At 38.1% G+C, this 22,349-nt stretch overlaps 1 protein-coding gene across 4 annotated transcripts in view; it reads left to right on the forward strand.

The window, feature by feature from the left end:
- Positions 1–360: 360 nt before the first annotated feature.
- Positions 361–22,349, forward strand: part of PDLIM3 (PDZ and LIM domain 3) — a 42,617-nt gene continuing 20,628 nt past the window's right edge. For 2 of the 4 annotated variants that reach the window (XM_054029465.1, XM_054029468.1), the window contains exons 1-3: positions 365–707; positions 19,097–19,248; positions 21,294–21,378. In XM_054029465.1, the coding sequence (XP_053885440.1) occupies positions 615–707; positions 19,097–19,248; positions 21,294–21,378 (330 nt within the window). In that variant the 5' untranslated portion in view covers positions 365–614. Of the gene's footprint in view, positions 708–9,537; positions 9,749–19,096; positions 19,249–21,293; positions 21,379–22,349 lie in introns of all 4 variants that reach the window. The other 2 variants (XM_054029467.1, XM_054029466.1) reach the window with 2 other exon arrangements.

The raw sequence follows: 22,349 nt of genomic DNA on the forward strand, positions 1-22,349 counted from the left end.
TTGAGAACCCCTGATATAGCTGAAAACTTCAAATGAAGGGCTAGAAAGACTTTGTGGTCAAGTAAATGACTGTATCACAAGCTGACTAAAATGCAAAATGATCATTCAGGAGGGAAAAAGCTCAATATTAAATATTTCTTGTTAGGTGAAATGCTGATGATGCTGTGGTATGGTTAAAACAAAGACAGTGCTGTAATACAATCACAACATCAAAAGTGAGACCACGTTGCTTTAAGAGAGAAATAGGAAGTTGTAACCTGAAGCTTACTTAATGCTAAGCTGGGCAGTACACTGTGAGGCAGCAAATAAAGTAAATCTATTTGCTGTAAACTCCACAGAGCTTCCAGACTGTTTTACCAAAGTTGGTACTCCCCCTGTGGGTGAAGGAGACAAGAGACGAGTGACGTCATACAGGAGCAGGGATAAAGTGCTGTTTCTGCAGCTGTGGGATGAGAAAAAACTTCTTAGGCGTATCAAGGATCTGCTGCCCTGTCCAGCAAAGACACTGCTGACAGGATCTTTATTCCTACAGCTCAGCCTTCAGCTCCCTTTACCAAGCTAGGGAAAAAAGAAAAATAATCCAGTAATAGTAGCTATCAGAAAATTGGTGTACAATGCCACAGAACGTCGTTCTCCCAGGACCTGCTCCTTGGGGATTCCGGCTGACAGGAGGGATAGATTTTAACCAGCCTTTGATCATAACCAGGGTATGTGTTCTTTTCCATTTCCCTTTTATTATTTTTAACTTTGTTTTAGTTTTTGCTCTTTGACTTTTCTTGAGTGAAGCAATAAACGAGTGAACTAGCTGCAAGTTGCATTTATTACTGTTTAGAGTTGCTGAAAGTTGACAATTTTGAAATGATTTGTGTGTGTGTGAATTTTAAAGAGACTGCTTTATCAGGCAAAAAGGGCTTCATTCGTCTCCTGCTCACACCTCCAAAATGAAATTCCAGTGTCGAGGGGACACTGGCAAGGGAAGAGGACAGTGTGATTTCCCAAAGCACTGAGATTTTCACTTTCCAGTTTCGGACCCCCAGGGAGCCAGAGACTAGCCTAAGATACTGACCATATTGCAGCTCTCATCAGTTCCAGTAACTGGCCCATGTGATCCTTGGGAGAGAGGGGGATTTAGCAGCTGTTCCTTGTGGCTGGATGTTTGTACACTAATCTTCATGTCAGCTTGAGTTAAGAAGAGTTTGTAATACAAATCTTTATCTAATTCAAGATCTGTGTATTGTAAGCAAAGGTAGTGGGGCCATGCTCCTACAAATGTACAGTTCTGTGTTTTCATTTATTTTACATCAGTGATTTATTACAAAGTTATTCTATCATGAACAAGCAAGAAAAAAATCCTATGCATTAACTAGTGGCTTTTAGTGATACTCAATATTAATCTCTTATAGTACTTCACATTTAAAGAGGATTAAGAACACAATCCCTCCTCTTTTTTCTGTATTCTAAGATATTATCCTGAAAACTGGCATTTATTTCAGAGACTGTCACTTAATAACTTCAACACACAAAAATCTATTTTCCATTCTTAAAGCAATAGCAAAACATATTTTCTGTCCATTAGGTAAACTTAGTTTAAGTATATATTGCTGAATAGGGCTTTACGTGACATACAACAAAGACCAGAATCAGCATTCTTTATTTTCTGCTGGTTTACAGTACTTGCACATACTGAAAGCATATTTCATTATTCTCTTCCACCTCACTAACATAGTTTTGGAAGTACTGCACTGAGACTCAGAATTTAGACAATATATTAGTACAGTATTACATAAGTGTCAGAACTTGAAGAATAAATACATCTGATGATGCCATTCAGTAAAAGTACGTCAAACAGGAGTTTGTAGAAATGGTAAGCACCAAAATTCTGCTGTAAATTACCCTAGTATAAATCTGAAGTAACTCCATGTAACTCGATAGAGTTACTCCACGTTTATACCAGCATAACTGAGATCCACTTTTGCTCTTAAAATATAATGCTCTTAATTTGCTTGATGTTATATAAATGTATATAATAAATGTTAGTTGTACGTGACATGAAAACTTTGGAGAAAAAAACATGTTGCGTAAAAAGAGTGAAAAATGTCTAGATGTATTGGGACTTTCATTGCCTTTTATGGACTTACAAGGGGAAAATAGTTTCCATTATCTCTAATGAAAAATATTTTAGCAGTGTCTGGTTTATATTTTCCCTTTGTTTAGATTAAGTGCAATGAGGTTTAAAATTATACTAACAAAAGATAAATTACATTTATTGTAACTTTCTGAGGAATAAATAATTTTGCCATTGACTCATCATCATACCTACAGAGTTGAGACAAAAAAGCTGCTGGTTTCTAGCAAGATGTCAATGCTCATTAATCATGTGTTTCAAGTCGAAGAACTGTTGATATTATAAAATACATATAGGAAAAAGGAAATGTTTAAAGTTACTAGGCTAGAGCTCAGGAATTTTAATGATGGATTTGTTTGATATTAATAACTTTTTCCTGCTAATCAGATTAGATTTTTTTCATATATTTGTTAGTGTCCAATACTGGAAGGTGCTGAGAGTTTCCAGAAAATTAGTGAGCATTCAGACTCTCAGGTGGTGCTCAGCTCCATGCAGGACTAGGTTGAAAAGCAAAGGATATTCACTTAATTTACATAATGAAAATTAACACCTATTTATTCACATTCCAATTAGCATAATGACAAGAAAAAAATATTCCTCAGAAATACTTTTTAAGGATTAAAATAGTAAGCAGTAGGATGGTCACTTAATCGCAGTTAACTCATGTGATTAACTCAAAAAAATTAATTGAGATTTTAAAAATGAATCACACTGTTAAACAATAGAATTTAACAATAGAATTATTAATTCAAATTTATTAAATATTTTTGCATGTTTTTCTACATTTTCAAATATATTGATTTCAGTTACAACACAGAATACAAAATGTATATTGCTCACTTTATATTATTTTTATTACAAATATTTACACTGTAAAAATGATTAAAAAATAGTATTTTTCAGTTCAACTCAAACAAGTACTGTAGTGCATTCTCTTTATCGTGAAAATGTAACATAAAAAAGTAAAAAAAAATTGTTCCATAACTGCATTCAAAACCAAAACAGTGTAAAACTTTAGAGCCTACAAGTCCACTCAGTCCTACTTCTTATTTTGCCAATCGCTAAGACAAATAAGTTTGTTTACATTTACAGGAGATACTGCTGCCTGCTTCTTATTTACAATGTCACCTGAAAGTAAGAACAGGCTTTTGCGTGGCACTTTTGTAGCCAGCATTGCAAGGTATTTATGTACCAGATATGCTAAACATTCGTATGCCCCTTCATGCTTCAGCCACTATTCCAGAGGACATGCTTCCACTGTAATGATGCTTGGTAAAAAAAATAACGCGTTAATTAAATTTGTGACTGAACTTCTTGGGGGAAAATTGTATGTCTCCTCTTCCGTTTTACCCGCATTCTGCCATATATTTCATGTTATAGCACTCTCAGATGACGACCCAGCACATGTTCGTTTTACGAATGCTTTCACTGCAGATTTGACAAAATGCAAAGAAAGTATGAATGTAGGATTTCTAAAAATAGCTACAGCATTTGACTCAAGGTTTATGACTCTGAAGTGCTGTCCAAAATCTGAGAGGGATGAGGTGTGAAGCATGATGTTAGAAGTCTTAAAAGAGCAACACTCCAATGCGGAAACTACAGAACCTGAACCACCAAAAAAAAAAAAAAAATTAACCTTCGGCTGGTGGCATCTGACACAAATGATGAAAATGAACATGTCTGCTCTGCTTTGGATCGTTAACATGAAGAACCCATCAGCATGGACGCACATCTGGCACATAAATATCTTGAGATGCCAGCTAAAACAGTGCCATGTGAACACCTGTTCTCACTTTCAAGTGACATTGTAAACAAGAAGTGGGCAGCATTATCTCCTGCAAATTGTAACCAAACTTGTTTGTCTGAGCAATCCACTGAACAAGTAGTAGGAATGAGTGGACTTGTAGGCTCTAAAGTTTTATATTGTTTTATATTTTAATCCAGTTTTTTTTTTTACATAATTCTACATTTTTAAGTTCAACTTTCATGATAAAGCGATTGCATTACAGTACTTGTATTAGGTGAACTGAAAAATACTATTTCTTTGTTTTTTACAGTGCAAATATTTGTATTAAAAAATAAAGTGAGCAGCGTACACTTTGTATTCTGTGTTGTAATTGAAATTGAAAATGTAGAAAACATCCAAAAATATTTAAATAAATGATATTCTCTTATTGTTTAACAGCGCGATTAATTGTGCGATTAATCATGATTAATTTTTAATTGAGCGATTAATCACTTAAATTTTTTAAATTGCTTGACAGCCCTACTAAACAGAAATTGATAGTTTATTGCATCTTTCCAATTATCCTTTTGACTAAAATCCTTAGACAGATGTAACAGCAGTTGGCTATAATCCTTATTCAATCAGAGAAAATCTTTATTAGTGGTGTAATAGAGTGATGTGTAAGGCTATCAGGGACCATCATACACCTGTTTAGAGAACAGATGTCATCTCAAAAACCCATGTGTGATTTACCTAACCAAACCACAGTAAGACAATCCTCTTGAGTGTTTCAAGCAAACATAAAATCACAGAGTATGATATTCAGGAAGGGCTAAATATAGAAGTTAAATGAATGTGTTTATTAGCAGGACATAAAGACATAAAAAGCAAGAAGCAAAAAATTAATAAAAAAAATGAAAACAACTGCTGAAATTCTTGGGACTTAACTTACCTACATTTATGTTATGTCTATGGAACCATCCAAAGCCCACTGACTGAAGCCAATTAAATTATTTCAATTTGCTTTAGAGTAGGCCTTGAGTGTGCCTGGGAGGAATGGGGGAAGAGAGAGAGAGTGTGTCTGTGTGTTGAGGGAACAGTTGAGATAAAAAGAATAATGCATTCTAAGAATTTAACTCCCTTTAAACAAAAAAATTATGAATAAGTGTAAAAATGATGTTTGAGGGAACAGGAGATACCTTCATCAACTTCAGAGTTTCACAGTCTTAATGTTCTCCTATAGAGCTGTATGGCTCCTCACTATGTATACACACATTACTTCTGTTTCACCTATATACATTTTCTTGTAACACAGATGCAAAGACTGTCTTTTTTATTCTCTTCAAAAGAGGTGGATTCTGAAGTATTCATAATTCAGTGTCCCAAAGCAATTTACAAATCAATAGATAGAATAAATGCACTGCAGAAAGAAAATATTTTTCTCAAAGTCATATAATTGAAGAAAATTACCCCACATGAGTAAAGTTGTTACCTCACCCACAAAATGTTTGCATATCTGATATACGTCCCTATTTTCCTCCTCTTTATTTTTTTAATCTGAGAAGGGATTTAGATTCACAGCACACTAGACCAATAAACACACAATATTATGGACCAAGGGGACTAAGAAAGCTAGACACCCAATTCCAATTGAAATTCAGTGGGAAATGAGTTCCTGTCTACTCTGAGCGCCTTTGAAAATCCCAGCCCAGATGTTTAAAACTGGATGCAAGAATTATGCTTCACAAATCCCCCATTTACACATGCAAAATGGGGATTTGTAACCTAAATGCCCTTTGCATGTTCAAATATTGATTAAATAAATAGTTTAGATGGCAGGTTTTGAAAAAATTGGCACACTGTCTTATAGATTTTGATCTCAATGAATAAAAACATTAAGAGTGACATACATTGGGTTTTAGGTTCTGTTACTACAAATCTAGTCTACTGATATATCCAATGTATTGTGCCAGTCATCTAAACCAGGCTAAGGTAATTAGGCACTTAACTTCCAGTGATTTCAATCCATTTATAAAATCCTGGCCCTCTTAGGCCCTGCAATGCTGAGTGAAACAATTCCTAAATATCTTTCAAAATCATCTGGGCCCTAGATTCTATGGTGATAGGTGCATTGGAAATACCAACAATACATATGTTAGTATACATTAATTATGTGACTATTTCTTTTTTACTTTTTTGGTTTGTTGCTTGTACATATGCTCCAAGGGAAAACTCTTACTTTAGATTAATTTAGTGTTTTCCGCCACTATCACCAGAATTTCCGCTCTAGGAAATTTTTATTTTATTTCATACCTCTTTTACATTTCAAATTTCAACAACAGATTTCCTGTCTTTATATTTTATTACAAAATAATTTCTCCCCTTTGTTGGTTAAATGATTGCTTCTTGGAGCAGCTAGTCCTGGAACCCACAAAAGGAGAGGCAATTCTTGATTTAGTCCTAAGTGGAGCACAGGATCAGGTCCAAGAGGTGAATATAGTTGGACCGCTTAGTAATAGTGACCATAATATAATTAAACTTAACATCCCTGTGGAGGGGAAAACACCACAGCACACTAACACTGTAGCATTTAATTTCAGAAAGGGGAACTACACAAAAATGAGGAGGTTAGTTAAACAGATATTAAAAGGTACAGCACCAAAAGTAAAATCCCTGCAAGCTGCATGGAAACTTTTTAAAGACACCATAATAGAGGCTCAACTTAAATGTATACCCCAAATTAAAAAACATAGTAAGAGAACCAAAAAAGGGCCACCGTGGCTAAACAGCAAAGTAAAAGAAGCAGTGAGAGGCAAAAGGGCATCCTTTAAAAAGTGGAAGTTAAATCCTAGTGAGAAAAATAGAAAGGAGCATAAACTCTGGCAAATGAAGTGTAAAAATATAATTAGGAAGGCCAAAAAAGAATTTGAAGAACAGCTAGCCAAAGACTCAAAAAGTAATAGCAAAAACAATGTTAAGTACATCAGAAGCAGGAAGCCTGCTAAACAACCAGTGGGGCCACTGGGCGATCAAAATGCTAAAGGAGCACTCAAGGACACTAAGGCCATTGCAGAGAAACTAAATGAATTCTTTGCATTGGTCTTCACAGTTGAGGATGTGAGAGAGATTCCGAAACCTGAGCCGTTCTTTTTAGGTGACGAATCTGAGAAACTGTCCCAGATTGAGGTGTCATTAGAGGAGGTTTGGAACAAACTGATAAACTAAACAGTAATAAGTCACCAGGACCAGATTGTATTCACCCAAGAGTTGTGAAGGAACTCAAATGTGAAATTGCAGGACTACTAACTGTAGTCTGTAACCTATCATTTAAATCAGGTTCTGTACCAAATGACTGGAGGATAGTGAATGTGACGCCAATTTTTTAAAAGGGCTGCAGAGGGGACCCTGGCAATTTCAGGCTAGTAAGCCTGACTTCAATACTGGGCAAACTGGTTGAAACTATAGTAAAGAACAAAATTGTCAGACACATAGATGAACGTAATTTGTTGGGGAATAGTCAACATGGTTATTGTAAAGGGAAATCATGCCTCACCAATCTACTAGAAATCTTTGAAGGGGTCAACTAGCATGTGGACAAGGGGGATCCAGTGGATATAGTGTATTTAGATTTTCAGAAAGCCTTTGACAAGGTCCCTCACCAAAGGCTATTAAGCAAAGTAAGCAGTCATGGGATAAGAGGGAAACCCCTCTCATGGATTGGTAACTGGTTAAAAGATAGGAAACAAAGGGTAGGACTAAATGGTCAGTTTTCAGAATGGAAAGCGGTAAAGAGTGGTATCCCCTAGGGGGTCTGTAGTAGGTCCAGTCCTGCATGCAGATGCGGTCGCCCCATCTCAAAAAAGATATATTGGAATTGCTAAAGGTTCAGAACAGGGCAACAAAAATGATTACGGGTATGGAGTGTCTTCCATACGAGGAGAGATTAATAAGACTGGGACTTTTCAGAATGGAAAAAAGACAACTAAGGGGGATATGATAGAAGTCTATAAAATCATGACTGGTGTGGAGAAAATAAATAAGGAAGTGTTATTTACTCCTTCTCATAACACAAGAACTGGGGGTCACCAAATGAAAATAATAGGCAGCAGGTTTAAAACAAACAAAAGGAAGTATTTTTTTCACACAACGCACAGTCAACCTGTGGAACTCCTTGCCAGAGGAAGTTGTGAAGGCCAAGACTATAAAAAGTTTCAAAAAAGAACTAGATAAATTCATGGAGGATAGATCCATCAATGGCTATTACCCAGGATGGAGAGGGATGGTGTTCATAGCCTCTGTTTGCTAGAAGCTGGGAATGGGCCACAGGGGATAGATCACTTGATGATTACCTGTTCTGTTCATTCCCTCTGGGGCACCTGGCATTGGCAACTGTTGGAAGACAGGATACCGGGCTAGATGGACCTTTGGTTTGACCCAGTATGGCCGTTCTTATGTGGCTTCACTCTGCTCTTGCTCATATTCTTGGGGGAGAGAGATTTATGTTGGGGGGGCAATAGAGCATTTGACTATTAAAAACCCATTTTTCTAACCCAGAGGATCACACCTAAGGTATCCTTAGCTAGGAATTTAAAGTTGGTTAAGAAATGTAGAAACACTGTCTTTCTTTCCCCAATCCTGATGCATTTTTCAAATGACTGAGCAGAAAAATGCCACAGTGAAGAACTGCACCTGTGCTGCTACGAACATTAATTCCACATGCTGTGTTCTTGACAGTTATCTCTGACAGAGACTGCTATGTGATAGAGAATAGATTTAATGCCTTGGACTTGTTATATCAGAATGGGGAAATGGTCCATTTAATCTGATATCCTTTCTTTAGCAGCAGCCTTTACCTGACACTTTAGAGGAAGATGAAATATTCCCAAATGCACTAGTTGTTCGTTACTATAATCTGATGGGAGGGGATTCTTTCTTGACCACAACTGGAAGTCAGCTTTTTTTGGAGCATGATAATAGCCCTTACATTTTTTATCCTAACTAGTGTAACTGCAGATTTTATCCTTATTTATGAGCCTAAATAGTTTGAATCTTATTTAGCTAGTGATCTCAATAATATTCTGTGGTTTTGAGTTCCACAGCTTAATAATAAAGTATGTATAAAATATTTCTTGCCATGCATGGAAATGTAGCAGTGTAATACCTGTAGAGACAATACAAGAGACAGTTTCATTAGCATTGACACAGGGGTATTGGTACATTCCACGATTTTAATGGAATCTTTCTTTCTTGAAGAATACAAGACTTTGTTAATCTGTCATTTCCTGGGAAAATGTATTTAAAAAATTACAATCTCAGTTAGCAATTTTATATGTGATGTAATACTTAAGAACTAAGAAAGAGTGCAGTGTTTTTCTGGGCAGTTACAGAATGCTTTCAAATACCATAGAGGCATAAATGTCTTAAGTACTAGACAGTGCAGTAATCTCCCATAAATACACTGCCTGGCAGTGGAAGCTAGGGATATTTGGAAATGGATAGGCAAAAATTACATATAATGGTCTGTTCAGAGCACATTGGAGAGACTATTCTGTATCTGAAGGAATTAATAATTCTGGATCTGATACCACCTGCCTGACGAGTCATCAGTGCTGGCTGCAATGACAGGAAATGGAATTCAGAAGCCAACGATTCTACATTTCATAATTTATTATTATTGTTATTCCAGTAGTGCCCACATTGTGCTAAGGAAGAGGGATTTGTCAAAGGAGAAAGCAGTGGTTTTAAGGATCACTTCAAGAGGACATTCCATGAAAGAGCTGATAAGGGAAAATTTTCAAAGGGGACTATGAGAGAAGAAGATAAATGAGCAGCCTAGGCGGTGACATGATAAGAGAAGACCAGGTGCAGGAAAGCCTGAATTTTGAAGGGCCTTGAAGGTGAGGACAAGAAGCCTGAGCTTTAGGCAGCAGAAAAATGTTCTTGGGGGGAAGGGAGGGGAGTTAAACAGCAAAAGAAATAATTGGATTGTGTAAGAAAGACATTTCTAAATAAAACATCTATCTCTGAAATTTTTAAATCTCTATCATGTGTTTGCTTGTGTGTACACACACCACATGTGTACATACACACTTGTGAGAGAAATAGTGAAAGAAATAGTGGCATTCCAAATTTGAGAGATGAAATGGTTCTACCTCCTATTGCGTTCTACAGGCAACTTCAAAAGGACTTAATTCCATGAGGATGAATTGTGCCAGTAATAAGCAACACAGGGTCCTGTGGCACCTTTGAGACTAATAGAAGTATTGGGAGCATAAGCTTTCGTGGGTAAGAACCTCACTTCTTCATATGCAAGAAGTCTTGCATCTGAAGAAGTGAGGTTCTTACCCATGAAAGCTTATGCTCCCAATACTTCTGTTAGTCTCAAAGGTGCCACAGGACCCTCTGTTGCTTTTTACAGATTCAGACTAACACGGCTACCCCTCTGATACTTGTGCCAGTAATGTACTCACTTTGCTATTTGGTAGTTTGTGTTATATTGTTTTATCGTGCAAGTAAAAAAGTACTCCTGTATCAAAGGTTTAATTGAAATTAAATGGATTTCTAGAAGACAGTAGTTTTATAGACTGGAATTGTATTGGGGAAGGCAAAAGTTATTCCTTTTGAGGAAGGTGTGAGTAATATGCACATTGCCCTCGGACAGGAAATACTATAGGTGGACAGACAAATTATGCATCTTTATAACCTCTCTCTTGCAGGGTTTTTAATTCCATATTTCCAAATCAGTGGTATGAGATTCTCTTTAGGATAAACTTCCAAAATATGAATTTTTAGAATTGTTTAGAGTAGCAGTCCTCCAGGTCATCCTTTTGCTTTAATGTTTAAGTCTCTCTCCTTAATCTAAACAAATAGCCTCAAAGTCTAGCTATCAAGCAATAACATCACATTAGAAAGCAAAAACATCAAGAAAGTAGAACAGTTCATCTACCTGGGCACCACCATACTAGCCAATGGAGACCTCAAGAAGGAAGTGACATCAATAATAGGAAAGACATCCACGGCATTCACCAAACTCAACAAGGTATCAAAATCAAGGATATACAGCACCAGAACAAAACTGAGAATTTTCAACTAAAATAATCTTAGTATTGACATATAGCTGCAAAAGCTGGAGATTTACCAAAAAGTGAGACAGAAAACAAGACAACTTCAAAAATCAGTGTCTATAAAAAAATTCCCGACACTGAATGGAAAGACTTCAACACCAACAAAGAGATCTGAGAAATCACCAACCAGCAGCTCATCTCTACCAGAATCAGAAGAAATCTCTAAACATATCTGGGGCATGTACACCACATGCCAACATGCAGACTCCTACACAAAGTTGTCAAGTGGAAACCAATTGGTGTGAGAAAACGAGGGCACCTAAGAGAATTCTTAAGGAGAACCCTTAGTAGAGAGGGCAGAACAGCTGTTCTCCACACCATATGAAAGCAATAGCAAATGACTGGGAGGTATGAAGTAGACTAGTGTCTGCCTTGTGCACCAACATTGGCATAGGAAGAATGTAATGTAATGTAAAAACAAGTGTCCTAAAGAGGCAGAGGGAAGTCCCACTAAAGATGCCTGGGAATATCATTGAAAAAAATTGCAGAAGATCATCGGATGCCCAAAGCCATGTACAAGAGAGACATACTGTCAGAGAAAACAAGGCTGAAGGGCTTTATATTCACTGTTGTTGAGAGGAGGGATCTTCCTTCCCCAATACTCTCACAGACTAGGGCAGTAGTTCTCAAGCAGGGGTACGCAGAGGTCTTCCAGGGGGTACATCAACTCATCTAGATGCTTGTCTAGTTTTATAACAGACTACATAAAAAGCACCAGCGAAGTCAATACAAACTAAAATTTCATACAGACAATGACTTGTTTGTACTGCTCTATATACTATACACTGGAAGTTAAATACAATATTTATATTTCTAATTATTTATTTTTTAATTATATGGTAAAAATGAGAAAGTGAGCAATTTTTCAGTAATAGTGTGCTGTGACACTGTATTTTTATGTCTGATTTTGTAAGCAAGTAGTTTTTAAGTGAGGTAAAACTTGGGGGTACACAAGACAAATCAGACTCCTGAAAGGGGTACAGTAGTCTGGAAAGGTTGAGAACCACTGGACTAGGGGATTCAAAAACTGTAGCAAGGGAATTACATTTTTTACAAGTTATGTATTTGCTTTCCACTTATATTTCCCCACTGGCAACCCCAATACAATTTATCCTGGGATCTCCCCTGTCCCTTGGTCTTTACATGACACTATTCCATCAATTTAGTGCTACCCTAGTAAGAACCAACAGCTGGGACAGTGTGACGTTAAGAGACATGGCCAGGCCATTTCTAAAGAGCTGAAGGGGCAGGTCTAAAGACTCCCAGTCAACAACCCAGATGACACTTGCCCCACCAGCACACACGGAGCTACATCAGCAACTACTTCTGAGCCTCAGGGAGAAGAGATTAATCTGAAGCTTCTCCTTTCCACAAGACCTCCAAAGAATTAATAATAATAATATTAATATAATATGATGGAGATATCCTATCTCCTAGAACTGGAAGAAACCTTGAAAGGTCATCGAGTCCAGCCCCCTGCCTTCACTAGCAGGACAAAGTACTGATTTTGCCCCACATCCCTAAGTGGCCCCCTCAAGGACTGAACTCACAACCCCTGGGTTTAGCAGGCCAATGCTCAAACCACTGAGCTATCCCTCCAAGAACTAATAAGCTGATCTGCAGAGAGCAAGAATCCCTATAGACAGGGCCAGCTCCAGGTTTTTTACTGCCCCAAGCAAAAAAAATAAAAAGAAAGCCAGAGTGCCGCCCCTTGAAAAGTGCCGCCCTAAGCACATGCTTGGAATGCTGGTGCCTAGAGCTGGCCATGCCTGTAGAGCACTGGCTGTTCAGCCAGGTAGGATTCTACTATATCAAAGGGAGAGGAAACACTGGAATCTGCTTAAAAGCGTGCTATTGTGCACTAAATTTAAAACCTTGGGCTAATAAAAGAATACAAAGTTTTGTTACGAGTGTTTTGTCAGATATTTTGCTCCCCTCATAATTGCAAGATTCTCAAAGGTATTAGGTGCCTAACTCCTACTGATTTGAAAACTTTCAGAATCTGGGCCTTTGCGCTTGTCCTTTCCTCAGATTTAAGAATCTGTGATCATTCTATCACGATCATGCCTCACCCAAAGACAAATGTATTAACACCCTTTACAGACTTATCAGTTTAACTCATTTACAGGGCTGGCTGTAAATAGTGTTATACCTAAAAACAGCTGATGGTGCATTTTGTATGGAGACATTTTCAAATGTACTGAAATAGGAGCACTTTCTTTCATTTATTTATTTAAAGCTTAAATTTAAAGCTCTTATTAGAGTGAGAAACCAGAATCACTTTGGTACTTATTCATTTATTTTATTAATTATTATTCATACTGTGGTAGTGCCCATAGGCCACAACCAAGTTGGACCCCTTTGTACGAGGTGCTGTACAAATATATAATAAAATTAATGCTCTCAGTATGGGCAAGTTTTCTAACACAGGGCTAAATTGTGGTAGTTAAGCATTACCCTGTGTCACCCTAACAGAATTTCTAGAAAACACTGTGTTTCAGGTTGGAACAATGTCTCTGTATCTTTGCAGAGAACAGTCGCTTTTAGTCACTAGAGAAACTCTTGATTGGCTACCACAGGTTTTAAAGCGTGTTTCCTTTACCATGAAAGAAACCATGTCAAAATACTGTTGGGAATGTTATGAACAAGTCTGATGTATGAACAAGTCCTCCATTTAAGATTGTTGTAAGAGACAGTCAAGAGACCACACTGAAAACAAAGCCTAATAGAGTCTGCCCAGAAACTAGCACCATGTGGGCAGAGGGGTCACATTCATACAGGTGCATGGCACTATGAAACACACAGAAACTGAGAACAGACAAGAACTGGGAAAGGGGGGAGAGTGGGGAGAAACCCAAGAAGGAGGCTGTAAGCACATGTGATCATGAAAAAAAAAAAAATCTTTTGGATCTTGTGTTGACTGAAGAGGCAGTAAGGTAAGAAACTGCTCTTTTTGTTCTTGATTCATTCTGCATTCACAGTGACAAAATTTTGTACGTTCTTTGTAAATAAGCAAAATTGCATCAAACAAATACCCAACTATCACCAATTTCTACTCCCAACTGGAGCAACCTACTAGACACTGAATTTTTAGCAAGCAGCTCAGGCCAAAAAGTGACAACACTGGTGTCAGAAGTGTGATCTAGTTTCCAAGTAGAGAGATTGTGAGCTGGTGGTATTCCTGTTGAACCAAGATGCAACAAATAACGGAGGTTCTTGCAGAAATAAAAAATGGCCAGCAGGATTTAAAACAAGACCTCAAATGGGAGCTGTAGACTTCGCAAAAGTAATTAAGACAAGACCTAAAACAAGATCTAAAACAAGAGCTGGAGTTTTCCCAGAAAGGGCTCAGAGTGAACTTGCATGTTGAGATGAGTTTGTTGTATGGAGCTGCAACTAAAAAACACTTGGACAGACTGGGAAACCCAGTGGCAACATACCCGGGCTAGAATGGTAAAACAGATTGATGAGGTGAACAACAATCTGATTAAAGTTTTTCCATGAAGCAGTGGAAACCAAACAGACTTTGGCCAATTTGGAACTTGCTGAGATGAGTTGCAGCATGGACTTGAGTTGAAAAATTCAGGTCCAGAAGGAAATCAAAGGGTCACAGGCCACAGTGGAAGATAGCTGTCTGGATGAGGAACTGAGCCAGCCGGAGGACTAGGGTAATACCAGACATTTACAACAATTTTCTGCCCCATTTGTAACCCACCAAGGCTCAGAGGGGACAAGTCAGTTTGTCCCAGCTCAAATAATGAAAAAACTTCTTGGCAGGGGCGACGCATGGAAGGGCATGCGGGGTCACATACCCCTCCCCCCCAGATTTGCTGGTTGGCTTATACAGAGCATGCTCACATGGACTGAGCATGCTCAGTAACACTGCTGAAGCTGGCTGCCCTCACTCTGCCACCCTCCTTCCCCCACTATCAGCAAGCACCGGTCGTCTCTGCTGGGAGGCTCATTTGGTTCAGTTCAACATTATAGCTCAAATGAATGGCTGGAAGGAAAGACAGAAATGGGGATTACTATCAGCCAACTTAGGTGGGCCAGCTCTAATTGTGCTACAGAACTTACCCACAGAAAAAAAAAATGAATTAGCCAGACCTGGTACAAGCCCTTGACATGCAGTTTGGAGTTAGCCATCAATCTGATCTGGCCCAGGTACAGCTAAGAGGCTATAGCTAGAAGGAAAGAAGAAATCCCATGTGAGCTGGCAGAGAACCTGCAAAGACTTATGTTCTGAGCATCGCCAGATACCATCAAGGCTCTCAACGCTAAACTGGCAATGGACCAATTTATAAATGCTTGGCTGGACTTGGATTTGCGGATCAAAATCAGCAAAAGGAATCCAATTTTCCACAGAACTTGAATCTTTTCTTGTAACAGTGTCCAGAAGATAATGTAGCTGCTAGTGTAGAAGATGGAAGCTGATCACCATGAGCCCTGTAAATACAGCTCTGTGGTCCCATATGTATGATGAAAGAAGAGATTCTAATCTGTTTCAGGACCTTATTGAATAAGAAGAAAAACTGATAAATTTGGTGTGTAAAACAAGGGAAACTGGCAATAATGCAAAAATTAAAGGAAACAGTTCAGTTAAACGTTGGTACTGTGACAAAATTGGCCACAGAAAGGATTGTTATCAATATAAGATAGGCCAAGAGAGACTCTTGAAAGTGTCTAGTGAAAGCCCCTTCCCCAGTTCAGGAAATGAAGGAACACCAACCTGAAGGGACAAGGTTAGGGGAGATACAAGGACCAACCCCACAGATTTTGTTTAGAGCTTGGCAGTCAAACAACAATAATAGGAGTATGGCTAATAACACCACAGAAACATTAACCCAGGAACCAAACCCTGTAATAAACCCCATTGCCTACTCTGTCCCCATACCTACTCTAGTGACACCATCATAGGACCCAATCACACCAGCCACACCATCAGGGGCTCATTCACCTGCACATCTACTAATGTGATATATGCCATCATGTGCCAACAATGCCCCTCTGCCATGTACATTGGCCAAACCGGACAGTCTCTACGTAAAAGGATAAATGGACACAAATCAGACATCAGCTATGGTAACATACAAAAGCCAGTAGGAGAACACTTCAATCGCCCTGGACATTCAATAACAGATTTAAAAGTAGCCATTCTTCAACAAAAAACACTTCAAAAACAGACTTCAAAGAGAAACTGCACAGCTACAATTCATTTTCAAACTTAACACCATTAATCTGGGCTTGAATAGGGACTGGCTGGTTCACTACAAAAGCAATTTTCCAACTCTTGGTATTGACACCTCCTGATCAATTATTGGGAGTGGACCACATCCACCCTGACTGAATTGGCCTGGTCAACACTGGTTCTCCACTTGTAAGTTAACTCCCTTTTCTTCATGTTCCAATATATTTATGCCTGTATCTCTAATTTTCACTCGTGCATCTGAAGAACTGAGTTTTTTACCCACGAAAGCTTATGCCCAAATAAATCTGTTAGTCTTTAAGGTGCCACCAGACTCCTCGTTGTTTTTGTGGATACTAACACAGTTATCTCTCTGATACTTGGCTATTAACTGTGTAATCAATGTCAGGAAAGATGTCTTACAAATTCTATCTGTGAAATTCCCCTTCAAGATACGGCCCAGGCGGGATAAATTATTTGTAGGTAATTGGTTTGCAGTGGAAAAATTGTCCTGCCCCTGGGGGCATTATAACAGCTACATGCTTTGGTAGCTTTCCAACAAAGGAAAGATAGAGAGTGGCTGAAATCTGTTTTGAGACCCAGGGTCTCAGGGCAATCTTAGCTGCTAAAGCTCTTGTGAACCTGAAATAAAAACTGATCGCATTTGTTTGCTGAGTGTTTCTGACAAGCAGCAAATAGAAAAAAAGGGAAAGTGATCAGCACACTGAAAAAGTCTTTTGTGACTGTCCCTGTCTTGGTCTATCCATGTTTCAAATCCCCTTTCATATTGGACACAGAGGCTAGTTCTTACAGTTTGACGGACAGAATTTCAGCTTGCCTGCCTGACCACCTACCCCCAAATCTGAGAATGTAGCTGGGGAAGTTGAGGCTAGAAAAGTTGTTACAGAGTGAATTCCCCATTCAGATAGAACAGGCAGGGTCTGCTTCAGCCAGCAAGTTCAGCAGAAACAATAGGCATTCCTCAGGGGTTGACTGAAAGGTGATATGAAACTATCCTGACAGAAAGATACTGTAGAAATGTAAATAGTTAAGCTTGTATCAGTAGCAATATGCTAAATTATTTCTTTCTGTTTAGGGTGGGGTTATTGGGTATCATCATTTTAGGCCTCATTGGGATGATAGCCAAGGCTGAGGTGAGGGGGGGGGGGTTATTGTAGGTGAAACCTTATTATGGGCTCAGTTAAAAATTCATTCAAACTGATGTATGAACAAGTCCTCCATTTAAGAGAGTGTAAAAGACAATTAAGGGGCCACAACTAAAACAAAGCCTAAGAAAGTCTGCCCAGAAACTAGCACTATGTGGGCAAAGGGTTCAGCTGGGTATTGTGACCAGGTGTGTGTAAGGGTGTGAAAATACACAGAAACAGAGGCCAGACAACAAGGGAGAGAGGAGGAGAGGCAAGAAAGCCAAGCAGAAGCTTGTAAGCACAATAGGCGTGTCTAGACTGCAGCAGCAAGTCTCAGAGCCCAGGGCAACTGACTTGGGCTCACACTACAGGGCTAAAAATAGCAGTGTAGACATTCTTGTTCAGGCTGGAGCCCCGGCTCTGAAACCCAGTGAGGGTGGCGGGTATCAGAGCTAGGCTCCAATCTGAGCAGGAACAACTTCAGAGCTATTTTCAGCCCTGCAGCATGAGCCTGAGTCAGTTGACCCAGGCTCTGAGACTCGCTGCCATGGCTGGTTTTTTGTTTGTTTTCAGGGTAGATGTACCCAGTGTGATCTGGAAAAAAACTAGAGAGTGAGTTTTTGGGTCTGTTTTTTGCTAAAGAGTCTTGGGGGCTGTAAGCTAAAAAATCCTCCGTTTGTTCTTGGTTCCTTCTGCATTGAGAGACACAGGATTTTGTGCATTCCTTGTAAATAAGCAAGATTGCATCAAAGAAAATACCAGACTCCATCAATTTCTACTTCCACCTGGAACATCCCGGGGGACCCAAACTTTGACTAGCTGCTCGGGTTGAAAAGGGCCGATACAAGCAACAGGAGGAACAAATTGCTCTTCTCCCATTAAAAGCTGGTTTTTCTCTTTCCCAGCAGTTGAGAATGATCTTTTGGTAAGGATAGAGGGGTAGCTCTGCTTCAACCTCAATGATGGTCAGTGTCTAAAAGGTACAATCTGGTCCTTCAAAGGCTGTGAATTAACAAATCTGTTGAGATGAAATGCTGGTTTGGTGTAAAATGGCTTATCTGGTTGGATTTTAAATGTCACCATAATATTTTTCTTGTAAAGTAGACGGCCTGTATAGAAATATAGCGTCAATTTAGAAGCGTGTAAAATCTCATATTCACACGCAAGGATGACATCCAGAATTTGTGAGGGATGGCCTTTTTTAGGTCATAATTATAGCTGCCGGCCTTTCCTGTTTGCAAATATGCAAATATTCTATCTGGATTTATATTTTATTAGATTAATAAATATTTAAACCATTTTACACAGAAAAAGCATTGTAAAAAGCAAAGAAAAATATAACAGCTAGATAAAAAAAATAAAGGAAAAACAAAGGGGATGCAGAGGAAAATAGATAAAACCTGAAAGAGTTTCTACATGCAGCTGGATGTTTTTAGGAAATGTGTATTTAAAAAAACCTTTTCTTATTTTCTTTTCAAAACCACGCGGTGACAGCATAGCTGTAAAGACAACAGGTAGAATTAATTAGGAGAAGTGAACAATTAGAGACAAAGTGTGCACTCAATTTTTTTGCTTGTTTCTGAGAAAGCATAAATATTCTTGCTGTAATTTTTGTTTTTAACATTGGGATTACATTACATTTTAGTCTCAAACCTGGTAAAATATTAGAAAATACACAGAGTATTCAAAAAGTGAAAATTAATATTACTGCTTTTAGAGAGATTTACAGATGTGCTTTAATTAAAAAAATTAGTAAAAAATATATTATATTTTTCTTATATCTTTTAGATTACTCCAGGAAGTAAGGCTTCAGCAGCCAATTTAAGTCCTGGTGATGTCATTCTAGCTATTGATGGCTATGGTACAGAGAACATGACTCATAATGATGCACAGGAGAGAATTAAAGCAGCATCACATCAACTTTGTCTCAAAATTGAGAGGTATTTCATTATATGTATGGACCACAACATCATATTTACTTTTGGAGGAGACATTAAGAAACTGAGGTCTTTTTCCCTCTTATTCGATGACTGTCTAGGTAGACATTACATATTCCATGGATCCTTTCAAAAAGAATAAGGAATGATCTAATTGATAGTATTCCATTTCTTAATTAAACAGATACCAGCGTCTAAGATTCTGTGTATGGTAGTTCTGAATTCATAAGGGTTTTTACACTTTCTGTCCATTGACTTAAACAGGCTTTGGATCATGTCTATAAATACTGCACTATCAGTATTATTTTTGTAGCACCACTAATGTGCATGGAACTTTACAGACATACAGGAGACCAGGGGTCCAATTTGCAAGGTGCTGACCATCTCTTCTTCAATGGGAATAGCATCTCACAGGATCAGGCCATTACAATCTAGGGCCCTAATTCTGCAAACACTTATGTACATACTTAACATTACTAACATGAGTAGTACCATTCACATCAATGGGACTACAGATGGTTGTAAAGTTAAACACATGCAAAACCAGTTGCAGGATCATGGCTTAAAGCCTCAATTCAGGAAAGCATCCCTATTGAGGATGGCATTTAAGCATGTGTTTACCTTTAAAGTTTGAAGTCAACATGAACTTAAGCACATATTTATAAGTTAAGTGAATGCTTAAGTGTTTTCCTGAATCAAGGTCTAAACTAAATAGATAGCATAACAACAAATGACTCATTCCTTTAGGCAATGCTTTGGGATCACAAGAGTGCAAGGTGCTTAATAAAATTATGTTTTCTGGACCTGAATCTGCAGCTGTAGTTCTCACAACATTTCTACTAAGGTTGATGAAAATTCTGTGCATGGGGCAGCTGTAAACTCAGTCCATAATTTATCAGTGTTTTAAATATATGAGCCACAGATGAAAATTTAACTCAGTCATTAAATTGCCACAGAGATAACTTTTAAAATATGCTGACCATATTACTGCAGTTCTCCTTTTCATGTCAAGAAACATGTTTATTGGCGAGAGCACTGTGGCTACAGCGCAGGTTTGGGAGTCAGAGAATCTACATTTTATTTAAGGCTCTCTCACTGACTTGATGTATATCAGTGTTACAGCCTGATTTTCAGAGTAAGATATGTGTAAGTAAGCATGTAAAAATTCTAAATTTACACACATAGTTACTACTATTATGCATGCCAAAGGGATGCAAAGGATCATTTGCACAGTTACCCAGTCTGCATACAAAACTGTAACAATTCATGCTCAAATTATGCTTTTTACATATGTCAATTGCACTTACCTAATTTTGAAAAACAGGCCATAAGTCTCTGCATTTTCCCAACTGAAATTGTAATAACTTCACATGGTTGCTTTTCAGGCTTGCTTAATTAGTATTTGTGAAATGCTTTGAGAACCTCAGGTGAAAGGTACAAAGGGCCTGCTGCTCCAGGTATCACTGAACTCAAGAAAAAACAATGAGGAGTCCTTGTGGCATCTTAGAAACTAACAAATTTATTTGGGCATAAGCTTTCGATTCAATTGGCCTCCTTAGCAATTACCTGGCCTCGTTAGCACTTACCCCCCACTTGGTAACGCAACTCCCATCTTTTCATGTGATGTATATTTATACCTGCTTACTGTATTTTCCATTCCATGCATCTGATTAAGTGGGTTATAGCCCATGAAAGTTTATGCCCAAATAAATTCGTTAGTCTCTAAAGTGCCACAAGGACTCCTCATTGTTTTTGCTGATACAGACTAACACGGCTACCTCTCTGAAACCTGAACTCAAGAAGAAACTATTAGAGCCATGCATAATCTTCAGTACGGTGTATCTTCATGTATAACTTACTATGTAAGTTTTCTGACTAGTAAATTCACAAAAACAACACATAAGATTCTGTCCACATCATTAAAAGAATTTTATATGTTAAAACATTCAAAAAGATTTTTGAACAAACTTCAGATTTTAAGTTTGCAGTGTATATATTTCATGTGTATGTGCCATGTTTATGGGAGGGATTTTTTCTCTTATTTATAGGGCAGAAAGTAGATTATGGTCTCCACAAGTTTCAGAAGATGGCAAAGCTCATCCCTTTAAAATAAATTTGGAAGCTGATCCACAGGTAAGAAGTTTTATAAGTCACCAACATATTTCAATATAGCTTTTCACATTCTAAATTGTCTCATTCATTGTCATAATTCTTTATAGCACATTTCCTCCACTGTCTACTTAACTTGATATAAATCATAAAATGTATTAAATACATGGACATGATTTTAAATGACTGACATTTTAAATTTCACATTTACATTTAAATAAAACCTAAAATTCTCTTGTGGAAAAACTGCAGAGTGCCTCAAACGTTCTCTCAAAACTTTACACTTCACTATAGTTTTATTATGGAAAGAAAATATCTCCTTTGATACTAATGTTTAAATTGCTGTATCTCTTTTCGATATTTCATCCATCATATTTTTTATTTCTTCAGATGGAACTAAATGTCAAATATCAAAATGATTCAGTTATAATACCATAGCCGTCTTTGTGACGTGACAGTCAGTTGAACCGGGTGCTGCAGTAAGGTTGAGTATCTTTAACTCAATAAACAATTGTGGCACCTCGCAAAGCCACAGAGCTTTAGAAAATTGCAAATTCTGAATTTGTGGAAGACTAAACTATTCAGACAGCCATCAAATGGATTAGTCATAAACTGGATCATTCTATCTGTAGCTAAGAAAGGTAAAGTCCTTATCCCTGCACACGAGCAAGGCAAATGAAATCGGTTTGAATTCTCCCCTGCCTAGAACTTATATAGAAGTCCTTGTACAGATCTGCATGTGGGAGGGATGTCCAGTCCACACTGATCAATGTATAACTATCTACTTTAACTGCAGTCTAGAGGCTGTAGGGGACAGATTTCAGCATGTGGTTCATAGTGCTTTGTTCCATTTGCCATACATTCTCTAGCCTTAGTACACCGCTACCTCAATATAACGTGACCCGATATAACACGAATTCGGATATAACGCGGTAAAGCAGTGCTCCGGGGGGACGGGGCTGTGCACTCCAGTGGATCAAAGCAAGTTCAATATA

This window comes from Malaclemys terrapin, chromosome 5, assembly GCF_027887155.1.
Source record: "Malaclemys terrapin pileata isolate rMalTer1 chromosome 5, rMalTer1.hap1, whole genome shotgun sequence".
Lineage (NCBI taxonomy): Eukaryota > Metazoa > Chordata > Testudines > Emydidae > Malaclemys > Malaclemys terrapin.